The 12,572-nt window shown below is 38.0% G+C and overlaps 2 protein-coding genes across 2 annotated transcripts in view; one reads left to right on the plus strand and one right to left on the minus strand.

Annotated features, from left to right (window-relative positions):
• Nucleotides 1-12,572, plus strand: part of syn2b (synapsin IIb) — a 123,385-nt gene that overhangs the window by 96,451 nt on the left and 14,362 nt on the right. Inside the window, exons 4-5 of the mRNA XM_055160539.1 lie at nucleotides 2,000-2,156; nucleotides 2,239-2,328. Coding sequence (XP_055016514.1) covers nucleotides 2,000-2,156; nucleotides 2,239-2,328 — 247 coding nt within the window. The remainder of the gene's footprint in view (nucleotides 1-1,999; nucleotides 2,157-2,238; nucleotides 2,329-12,572) is intronic.
• LOC129411084 (metalloproteinase inhibitor 4-like) lies at nucleotides 4,100-12,449 on the minus strand. The gene is made up of 7 exons (XM_055160959.1): nucleotides 12,416-12,449; nucleotides 11,669-11,914; nucleotides 5,430-5,527; nucleotides 5,008-5,122; nucleotides 4,697-4,821; nucleotides 4,357-4,560; nucleotides 4,100-4,183 (listed from the first exon to the last, which is right to left on the minus strand). Exons 1-6 carry the CDS (start codon nucleotides 12,447-12,449, stop codon nucleotides 4,363-4,365), a joined length of 816 nt encoding a protein of 271 aa, XP_055016934.1. The 3' UTR covers nucleotides 4,100-4,183; nucleotides 4,357-4,362.

The raw sequence follows: 12,572 nt of genomic DNA on the forward strand, positions 1-12,572 counted from the left end.
TCACTCTCTGTTACTCTTCTACCTCTGACATAATACAGAAATATAGCAGAGTCATGACCCCATCCTGGCAAAATTAGTAGAGTTTTTGCTCTCGTTCAACCATTTTGAAAGAGGTTTTCTCTGCTGCAAAAAAAACTTTTATAAAATGAAATCATCCTCGCCCAGTGTATTATATTATGGGCCATTTATTTCATTTTATAGAAATCACCATCAGTTTTATGTTATGAAAAGTGCACTACACTGTGGACACGTGCTGGGAAAGTGAATTTGATGGTATTGTGTGATACCATCTGCTCCATCAACATCACACAATGATATATTAATGATTTGAATCTTGAACAATATGGCATATCTATTTCCACAGAGATAAGCAGATACCACCATCAGGCCAAGTTACATGTCAGATATGTGAAGAGGCAACCCTCTCACAGTAAAAATGCATATATTTTGGGGTATTTTTTAATCAGTAAAACATCTATTTTGGAATAAATACTACAGATACAAATGTTGTGGAACATTTCAGATCAAGCTATAACATATCAGTAACGCAGCTACTGTACACATCACCAGAAAACTACTATTTTTTAATGTTTCTCCTCTCTTCTTACTCAATTTTGGGTACTAGAACAATCATAAACATTCTTCAAACAAGATGCAAGTATTTTTGATTCTGTTTGACAAATCCTCTTGCAAAAGTAAAATAACTTCCTTAATAAATATCTGATGGATTTTATTGCTTCCTTATAAACATCATTTTTAGTTTAATTACTTTTTTAGTCTGCTTTAACTAGATATCTAACTAACTAATCTAGCTTTTAAGGAGTTTGCGAAAGTTTGCCTAAAATAACATTGGTAAATAATATATGACCCAAAACTGCTTCCAAGATGGAGATCTGTCCAAAGAGCACGTTCCCGATTTATATTTCATGTCATTTTTGGTTGGTCCTCTTTAAAAATGCATGAGGCTAGACCCAGTTTTTTTTTGGACAAGGCTGTTCGTGGGTAGTCTTGACTGAAATCCAAGTAAATCTGCAAAATGATTTCAGACTTAACAGTGCAAGTGAAGTGTGAAAAGCAGCTCCGCCACAGTATTCATTTCATTTGGATTGGATCGTTCACTCCCAGGTGCCCTACAACAACACTACAATGATATTACTATTGGATATATGCTTTGTATGTGAATGGATGTGGTGTTAAAGCAGATGCTGTTTTATTTTTGTCTGCAGTTGAATTTAAAGGCACTATACCAGAATTTTTATTTTTTTAAATGTGAAAAACAAGACTAGTTCATTTTAAACTGTTTACAGTGGTCCAAATGTATTGCTTACTTATCAAATGGATTCCCAGCATTCTAATTATTCAATGTGGCCATTGAACATGAACTCTGTGAAAGTGCTTATCACAAGGAGGTCAGAGCAGAGTGCACACTTCCTGTTATTCAGAGAATATATATATATATATATATATATATATATATATATATATATATATATATATATATATATATATATATATATATATATATATATATATATATATATATATATATATATATATATATATATATATATATATATATATATATATATATATATATATATATATATATATATATATGTGTGCACTTTAATATGTACTTACAGGATAATGGGTATGGCTGGTACATTTATATGCAGCAACATGTATTAATTAGCACATCTAGCAGTGCCTTGGCTAGCATATGCTTTTTACCTTAAACTACTGCTAACTGCTACTATCACAGTTGTAACTACTTTCACTAGCCCACTATTACTTTATATTAATATTTTACCTAGTTTTCAGGAATTTTATATTATTTAGCATCTTTTAACAATAAAAACATAAGCTTTATACCACACTGGAACATTCCAAGTAAAGAAATATCATATCCAGATAAGCAGTTGGCAGAAACCCTACAGACAAAGTTATATTATGTACCTTTAATACATTCTTGCATTAATGTTTTGTGTATAATTTGCAGGTCCTTCAGGCCTGATTTCGTGCTGGTCCGGCAGCACGCCTACAGCATGGCTCAGAACGAGGACTTTAGGAATCTGATCATTGGTCTGCAGTACGCCGGGGTGCCCTCTGTCAACTCCCTCGACTCCATCTACAACCTCTGTGACAAACCCTGGGCGGTGAGCTCTTCACTGCATAGGCCTTTTACTCCTGTGTTCTAAACCACACATGATTTACAGTTATATTTCTTCTGTGCTTTAGTTCTCACAGCTAATCAACTGTCAGAAGAAGATGGGCTCAGACAAGTTTCCTCTCATCGATCAGACCTTCTACCCCAACTACAGAGACATGGTCAGTCTGTTTTTGCGCATTTTCTCACAACAGTTATACACATTTTACCTGACATTATCACCTGGCATGACGAGGTGGTGCAGCCTCACAGCAAGAAGTTCCTGGGTTTGATTCTCTGAATGTGCAGGGCCTTTCTGTGTGGAGTTTGCATGTTCTTCCAGTGTTTTCTCCAGTTTCCCATAGCACTAAAACATGGCTTCTCTGAAAATGACAATCTCAGTGGGACTTTTAAGAAGAGAAAGAGAAAAAAAAAAAAGCTGTCCCAATTCCCCAATTTTACTTATTATAGTACTTATTCTAATCTCAGATTATGTTTTATGACAGTACATTTTAAAGGATTCTAATCCTACACCTTCCGTTCAGGTCCATATTTATGAATTATTAGAAGAATTCTTACAAAAAGACAACTTTGTCTAATTATATATTATAATGATCTCTAAAACCAAAAAAATGAACAGTGTTTAAAAATTTATCTCTTAAAATCATATAAACTTAAATATTGCCACCATTCAAAACATAAATATTTGAACTATCTGTACCCCCTTCCGCTTGTCAGTGAACCTCCATGAATCCTATCACTCTTCTCCCTCATTATCCCTAAGTGTCTTGGAGAACTGCCCCTGTTTAATTCACAAACTAAATAATACTCCTGGCACTTGGGCTGTTAATGGCCCGTTTAAAACTGTTCACTCAGCTGTATCAAGGCCTTCGATGTCAAATCTCTACAAAGTAAAACTCACTACAACTCACACACAAGTTTCCATCAACACATTTTATATACAACATTTTTGGTACAATGAAATAAAAAATGTAGACAGAAAAGAACATAAATACAAACATTTCTTTCAATATAAAACATGAACATGAAGCTGCGGACACATTTTCACACAAGCTTTACAGCCATAATACACAATTATCAACTCGTATATTGTACAGTGATACTGTTAAACATACAGTTTTGTGTTGTTAAGACGTTCTTCATGAATCACTTTAAATCACTTATCTTGACATGTTTAGCTTTCACTTAGACTTAGGCTCTGGCTACACATAAATGAAAGATTTGTGTTTGTGCATTTGGTCTGGATGTGTAAATGCAGTCTAATGACGTTTTTATACATGAAAGTTTTCTCTATTGACTTGAAGGTTTGCCTTAAGGCTCTAAGGATGGATACATTAGCATCTGCCACAGTTGTGATAAAGAGAAGTCATATTGCATGTGTTTAGTTTGCAACTGTTCCTCTTGGTTGGCCAGCATGGATAAATAGTTGTTGAAATCTTGAAATCATCCCATGAAAAGACAAGGGAGTAGTAAATTATAATAATATATGTAGGTGCACCAGAGGCTCTAAAGACACACTGAGATTTAAAGAGCTGAAAACATCCTTGTTCAAGCAAATATTTAGGTGCAGAAAATACACACTACACCCACTCACACTGGGATGTGACAAAATACTTCGAATGAGTTAGTAAAAACCGTTTTAAATGTTAATTTTCACAAAATACAAAATGTACAATGAAAAGTCTCCCAGTAGTCCTAATTTAGGGATAAACTTTTACCAGTTTTACGCTGTTTACAAAGACAGTTCTGTAGATTGATCACTGAAGTTTGCATGACACTTGGATTTCTATAATATACCATACGTATGAACAGAGACATTTTAGGGAGCACTGCAGACCTATAGGAAACATCATATGTTGAACTGTAATAACAGTTATGGCAGTATTGCTGAGCTCTTTTACTTTTAAAGGCATTTGCTGCAGTTTCTATAGTGTGGTGCATTCAGAGCTCTGGTCCGGTCACAAATACAAACCACAGGAGGTACAGCTGAAAGTGGAGCAGCTCAAACTCTTCACTCTGTTTGAAAAACAAGTCTGAGTCAACAGCTGCACTTACACTGAGTAACCACAGGAGGCCGCTCATTTGAATGTGCTCCTCAGCTTAAGGCTATTTTACCTCACAAGTTACAGACATTAAAACCTTTCAGTCATAAAGTATGAAGCCCTCAGTTTTAAATGTGTGCATCTCACCAGGTCTCATGGGTCAGTGAAGTCCTGGAAGTCCTTTTCTGGGGGCGGTCCCCCTCTGTACCAGCTGCAGCTGGATTCAGAGCGGCGGATACAGGCGTACTGCCGTGCCTGCTCCCCATTCAGACTGTTGTCCAGCGGCCAGTCTGTCCACTGGCACTCATGGTCCCCATTGGATGCACACGGCACACTGTAACATGTGTTGATCTGGAAGTGAGAGAGCAAACTACTTTAAACTATGTACAGGACTGTTCAAAGCATTACATCTGAATTTGTTGAACTTATTTTACTGAGACTCCTGCTGTTAGTACTATTGCCATGTGCCCACTGCAGTGTTACCCACTCTGCACTCGCAGCCCATCTGGTATCTGTAGTTCAGGTTCTTCTTCTGGGATAGTGACAGGTTGTCCCAGGATTCCACAAGGTCACACTGACCAATCGAAATCCTGCCGTCACTCCACATGCTTCCTGTGAGGCCACAACAAACTTTAAAATAACAATATTACATGTTTGAGTTAAAGACATGTCATTTTGTGCTTTTTTATGTAGTAGACAGATTAACAGCAGTGGTTTTACATGTTGTTATGTCAATAGGTGAAAACACAGAATCTCACATTAAAATCTGTAATGACACTGCATTCCCACAGTATTTACCTGAGAGCAGGTATCCGGCCTTGTTGTTAGAGTCCAGTTTGACTCCACACAGTGAGGAGAAGACAGGTGTGTACACGTACTGGATGTCTTTGGCCTTATGAAACCCTTTGAACATCTAGAAAAGGGAAATTAAGTTAGTTTGTTTAAGTTTTCTGTTTTAGTCCAGTCATTGTAGTAGTAGTGCATAATATAATAATGAATTGGATGGGATATTGTGACACCCAAAGTGCTTTACAGACCATTATTCATTCACTCCTTACTTGGTGATGATAAGGTACAGCTGCCCTGGAGCAGACTGACAGAAGTTGTAGTAGTAGTTGTTTTGGCTACTTTTAATTAATTTACTTGGTGGGTCTATATTTTTTGCTGTAGATATTATTTCTTGTGTTGTATATTTTTGGGGCCTGTGTCCACTCTCTCACCTTTATCATCTTGATTTCGTACTGGATCATCTTCATGTACGGAGAGGAGCTGTTGCTAGGCGACACTATCTTCTCTCCGGAGATCTTTGCCCTTATCACTGTCAAAAAAAAAAAAAAAAACACATACATTTACAGCGTCTCCTTCCGGCAAACGACAAGAGGTGACTTTGATTCTGCCCTAAAACATGAAAGTGAAATAAATATAGGATTTTTTTTCTTGTCTTTGTTGGAGACAGTCTCTCTCAATGACACTGGAGCTGTCCCTGCGGAGAGAAGGAAAACCAGAACCCACGCGGAATAACAAGCAGCAGCCCCTTCAATGAACGACCACGATCTGAGGTTTCTGAAGGCCTATAACTAACTAATAACAATATTATCTTTCAGTACTAATTTAGTTATTTTTTAGGATAATAAAAAAAAATAATAATGTTAGATTTGAGTATTTTATTCACTATGTACCTTATAGTGTAACATATAGTGTTACTAAAAATTCAAACTCAAAAGGAATAGGCCCAAATGGGTAACCAATATTTAGTAATGCAATTCTGAACAGGATTTCTTTAAGTAACACAATAAACTTCAAAGATGTGTGCACCAAACTACAGGACCTTACATCTGTTTTGTTGACAGATTTTCAGGAGAGTGACCCCCAAACCACTCCAGCCAAGACTGATTGAGTTTTCTCCTACATGTTGCAAAATGGCCCCTCTAGCCTATCCAGAACAAAGTCTCTCCCCAATAGATAATTTAGAACTGTGCAACTATTATGCCTCTGTGTCCATCATACTTACAGCAAACAATAGTATTAGTCATAATATTAACTCCAAACACGTCATTTCTATAACATGACACTGAGCTGTAGAGGATTGCATTTAATATGTGCTCTACTATTGAAGTGTCCCATGGGGCGCTGGGAGTGACACACAGTTAAACAGCCTGTCAAAGCGCCTAGTGAATTAAACACTGGCTTTTGATTTGAAGGAGGCAATTACACAGAAATGTTGAACTGGGACTTCCTCAAAGGCATGTTGCAATGATGCAGTTTATAGCACCCCAACTTGGACAAGCCAGCAAACAAAAATCTCGCAAAGATTAATTATTGTTTTGTACACTGACCCCTGGTGGCGGAAGTCAATTTATTTTGCTGTTTTTATCTTGCAAGCGTCCTTGAAAACAGTGCGAGGTGCACATATTTCTTGTATACTTATTTTCAACTACATAACCGCATTGACTTTTTATTATAGCACACTGCTTTTGAAATTCAATGAAACTGAAAAGAAAGGTAAGAACGGGCTGACCTCGGTGAAAAGGAAAAAGTGTTATCCGAAGCTTTCTCACCTAGTCAAACAACACATTTTTCAACACCTTTGTGAGAGCAGGGCAGGAGCAGCACAGCATGGCCTGTCAAAATCGGTTTAGATAAGACCGTCCTCCTAACTTGCAGGTGGAGAAGACGAAAACATTCAAGGGAAGTTTTTTAGTTTGTATAGCTAGTGTGTGGAGAGTTCTACTTTAGTGCTAGTAGCTCCACTGTTAGTCCAGAGACATTCGATTATGAATTGTCAAAGGAGGCAGGAAAGACTGGCTCTAGTTCACCATTTTCCGCTGCCTGGGGTTTACAGAGTAGCCTAACAGTATTAGAGAAACAATTGGATCTACAGCACGTCGATAAAGTCTATAGTAAGAATGGGAAGGACCACAGACTGCTGCAATGAAAGAAGAAATTACAAAGTGAACTTTGAACCAATAACTGCCCCTTTTGATGACTGTGTAGTTACAGCTTGTTGCAGAGTTTGTTTTAAGGTGTGCTACAATCTTTATATTCTATCTAGGTTTGGTCATATTCTTTATTTATACTTCTGGAGCAGTGTTTGTCAGACTGTGTTACATGATGCATTGGATTTACATTGCATTATTTATTTACTCCATCTTACCACTTGTGGTAAGATATTACGATTTATGCTATTGGTTTAATGTGACACGCATAGCTCTATTTTAAATGTTTGTCCTCCTTTGGGTAATTACTTGGTTAGAAGTTATAACTACTGTGACAGTGGTATAGTCCTGTTTTAGACCTGGTTTAGCCCCAGTTTAGACCTGAAATAGCACTGTTAAAGATCTGTTGTATACGTGATGGTACTCAGAAAGCAGTGATGCGTGATGTTAAAACTTTGAAAGCAACTGCTCTTGAGGAATGCAGCGTTTGGCGCAGTGGACAGTAGACAGGAACCTGACTGGGTGGGAAGTTTGCATGTTCTTCCCATGTTTAGTTGGCTTTTTTGGATTATCCTCACTAAACAAAATCATTCACCAAATCTGACCAGATGAAGACCAAGATCTGGAGATCGGTCCAGAGGGATGCATGGTTGTTATATAATCCTAATCTTGTTGAAGTACAATTGTAGAGTCCATGTATAAATATATTTTGTAACAGAAGCTTGATGTATGATGAGTTCATGAAGGGTGATAACTGTGAAAACTCTGCTCTAATGGCTCTGGTGAAGAGCCTCTTATTCTTCATTTTCTCCTGTGGTTAAGACAGAGCCGATCACACTATGCGATTTAGCACATTAGCTTTTTTATTGAGACTTCTGAGGCTGTGGAAAAGAAATTGACCAGGGCCTTTGTGCATTTTCTGTTTAGTGAAAAGGGATGGTTAATATGACACATCATTGTCCTCTTTGGGCATTCTTTAGTGGATATAGCTCATGTTTTTCCCTGATAGTAGCCACTAGAGTTGGTTAGTTACACAGTTAGCAGGCCAGAAGCTGACCTGTGACAAACAAACTCTCCCCAAGTGTTTTGAAACATGCCTATAAATGCTTTTCCATGAAGAATTGGGATGTTTGGAATGGAAAGTGAAAGTAAGGAAAACATTTGGTCCATGGCAGTGTCTGTCACAATTTTAAAACTTTAACAATTGGGTAAAGCTCTTTTTTAAATGAATAATGCTTGACTATGTGTGATGTCCATACAAGTAATAAATGATTCTCAGAAAAGTTTACTTCTGCATGCTGCACAGTAGTGTCACCATAATACTAAAATTACAAATCAGTTTCAAAAAGGTATATATCTTGATACCATGATTATAACAAAAATAAATCAATTAAATTAAATCTAGTTTCAATACTAGCCTTTTCTGACCACCCTACTGCACAGTGAGCTGTAACCAGAAATGAAGAAGTATTACTGGGTAAAAGTGGCACCTCTATATCTGTTTTGTATAGAGAAATATTACAGAGCTGAACCATGAGAACTGATGTAGTAAGAAACTCCCCCCTCGCAGATGAATCGTCGCCCCTTGTCATGCTCACAATGTGGACTGTCAGCGGCCTTTTACACGGATATTGTTAGTATGCAGACCATTGGACCGGCCCTATACACATGGAAATGAGTTTGGGAGAGAGAGAGGGGAGAGAGGAGAGGATGGAGTAGCTTCGGTGGTGGCATGGCTTGGCACTGGCCCAAGACACACACAATACTGAGAGGCTGAGAATCTGTCCCGATGAGCTATCACTGATGTTCAGTTTTAACAAAGAATACACCTCCTTCAACAACATACTCAGGTCAAACACAGGCCATGACCTGGGACACTCACTACGTTTACAAACAGGCTCGAGAAGTCATATTACTGTACTACTTAGATTATAACAGAATTTCTAAACCTGGGATCCAGAATACACACTCCAGTACTTAATGAAGATGTAAGTGTGGTCTTTGGTTGTGCCTCTCCAGAATCAATGAGCGATGCACTAATATCTGTAAATCTGAGGGGAAATATGTTTGATTTGGTTCAGAATGGTACATGACCAATGAGCCCTTTTGTCTTGTTTATCACTGAAATAAACAAATCTGTTTGCACAGTTCTGTCTGAATTTGGGATGGGGTGACCAGACTGATATCCCTTTGTGTAAAAAATATAGAGAAATATTCTGGACTTCTGGAAAAAACAATGTGTAAACCCACAAAACAAATATTCACACCAAGTTCCTCAAAATATGTGGGAGTACAACCAGATCTAAACAATGTCTATAGCAGGACTGTTCCAGGTCTGAAAATTGCTACAGTATAGTCCAATGACCAACCCAAAGGTTATAAATAAAGTCTAGTTCTGCATAGGATCTCACTTCTAACCATAAAGTGGCAGTACCAAAGTTTGAGAACCACTAGTCTCTAAACCCATGACACAAATCAGGGAATAGTAATACATTTTTCATTGCCCAGGATAAGCTTGTCTTTTATTATTTTCAACCACTTAAAGTCCCCTTTCTTGACCAGTTCTACCCTCTAGAGTGCTCCATATGTGAACTCTTTTGGTAAATTATTGTATGTGTAAATGCCTAACTTCCAATCTCAATATACAGGGCAGGCCATAATAAATGTCCCTAAAAATTCACTGAAAAAAACACATATATTTTTTCACAGCCAGCCTCTCTTCATGTCCTGGGTTCCACACATTCTGTATATACAGCTGTGACCTACAACAGTGGCCTAAATCGGCTCTGTCCCTGTTAACCCAGATCTGCTTTACAAACCTGGCCCTTTGAACAAGCTATTTATGTGTCCACTTTAGGCATATGCTATGTTCCCTTTCTCTAATCTGATGTCATAATTTCAGATGGAGGGTAAGTGCCTTTACTGAGAAAATTTTCCATTTTGGAAAGACATCTACCAAAATAAAATCTTCAAACGTTGAACCAAATCAGTTTTGATTAGGTCCAAAAACTTGTCACTTTAATCTTGTTGCCTGGCCATCTGAAACTTAAAATGTGTCTATAACTGTCTTATCTTCTGCAGTTTTGATGGTCGGTGGGAGTGATTGACAGATAAATTTACCAAGCAAAGAAACACATGGTATGTCTGCATCAAAACACACATGGCTGCTTACAAAAAAGAAAGAAAAAAAAACGGACAGCAGAAGGAGAAGGAGAAATGTCATCGACTTCATCGGGCAAAGCACTTAAGTTAAAGTGTGTTAGTCTCACATGACAGCTGTTATACAAATAAATTATATGTTTAGTTCTGAATGATATGTTGGGTATTCAAGAGGAAGTGTCTCTTACAATTTAGAGACTAGACTTTATGCCATTTGAATTATGTATTTATTTATATATTGTTATTACAGAGATTCTAACCATGAACCAAATCAAAACATCTGCACTTTTAACAGTCTAAAGTCAAATTCGACTACAGCAACCTTACCTACCCTCTTGCTTAATTCTGAACATAAGACTTGTGAACCCAGCCTCTTCAAAGAGACCCCACTCTACTACAGCACTTGTATCCTGCTCTCCCCTGTGTTTTGGTCGCCCCTCTCCCTCTCTCACAGTCAGAGTCCAGGCCGGGGTCGGTCTGAGTGTTGGTCTTGGACTTGGACCAGGCCAGAACCAGACCAGGACCAAAGGACGAGAGACACCAGAGACACACGGGGAAAGTAGGCCACAGTGTTCAGCCCGCCACGCTTTTGTTCGGTTTGTTTAGGAAGAATTCACAAACCACATTATTGTCATTTACTGCCAGGTGCGGCAAAATAACACAAAATTGTGAAAGAAATGAGAACAGAATACGCCATACACTTCCTGTTGTTTATAGGTGATATTTTGAGGACTTCCAAAAGATGGAATATTTTGCATTGACTTGTTAATTGCCATGGCAACAGTGCTCATTTCTCATCAACCCATGGAAGTTCTACAATTGTATATGTGTATCTATGTAAATGCATAATATGTACTGTATATTAGTAGAACAAATATCTCAACAAATTTACGTGAGAATTTACTTACCAATTTAGTCTTCACAATTCATGCAAAACAAACATTATTACTCAAAAAATACTGCAAAACTTATAAAATTTTCTAATATTTTTGCACCAAATGAATTAAACAAACTAGAAAATAGAAATTAGATTTTCAAACACAAAAGTAGATTTTTCACCACACTGTTTTTGTAAGTAAGACTAATGCAGACTAATATTTTTGACCGTATTTGTGTACATAATATATTTAACAAAGAAAATACACAGTATACAACGATAAAGTTGACTTTTCATAATACTGCTTTTGACAAGTATAGATCTTTGTACATTAATGTTATTGACCACATAAAGCACCGAATGACTATATACATTAGGTTCAATTAGATTATATTTTCAGTGGTAAATCTTGGCTGCCCTTGCTCTCCTCTGTGTTCGGGACACTTGGCCTTGTTTCTACACAGTCAGTATTTTGATTCAAACTCACCGATCTCAGCGCTGCAGAATAGTTGCTGTGGGTGTGCGGGCTGGCAGCTGCAGCTCTCCCCATCCTCCAACAACACCCCCAGAACGAAAAGCACCGCGAGCCCCAAACACGCACTCCGCTGATGGGACATGGCCACTAGTCCGCCTGCCTCTCCCCACTCTCTCTGCTCCTCTGGTCCACCACCGGATAAATAGGCCAACAGCAGCAGCGGCACAGTGGCAGACAGCAGGGGGGGGTAGGAGAGCTCTGCGTAGTCGTGAATTCAAGCTTTTTCATATGTTTTAGTGGCAAATTTGTAAGTTGAAAACGCAGGAGAGGAGTTGGTAGATGCTTCTTCTCCTTGTGGCTAGCTCACAAAGGATGGGTGCTCCGCTGTGGTCTTGAATGCTGAGAGGGTCGGACACAGGGAGCCTCTTATGCATTCAACTATTTAAGCACAGCCTCCTCAAAACGCGCACCAAACAACAGTCCTTCACTTCATTTCTGCCCTCAATTATCGCAATAACTTTTCAAGCGTTAAGCCGGTTTCTGTGCCACATAGGTAGAATCTGAAATGTACTTTTAATTTTGTTGTATCTGCTATCGTCATGTTATTTGCTTATGGTGGTTAATTAGACTTAAAGGTGTGCAGCAATGAAAAAGCTCCAACAGGCGGCAGTAGTATGAATTTAGACAACAATGCTGAAAAATGTGGCTCAAAAATATTTGGATCTTATGGGAACTCGTTGAAGTATGCATGGGACTTACTTAAATCACCAAAGCTCCCAATAAAGAAGGGCATAGCAGTGATATCTGAGCAGTTTATGCGTATTTCCTTTTATAAAATGGCATAGGTCGTGTTTTTGTGACATATCTAGAAAAAAATCTATTCATGAATATTCTTTTGTCTGTGCTTCTGTTTTCC

Source organism: Boleophthalmus pectinirostris, unplaced genomic scaffold (genome assembly GCF_026225935.1).
Source record: "Boleophthalmus pectinirostris isolate CB_2022bp ecotype Guang Dong unplaced genomic scaffold, ASM2622593v1 HiC_scaffold_3, whole genome shotgun sequence".
In the NCBI taxonomy this organism is placed as follows: Eukaryota; Metazoa; Chordata; class Actinopteri; order Gobiiformes; family Gobiidae; genus Boleophthalmus; species Boleophthalmus pectinirostris.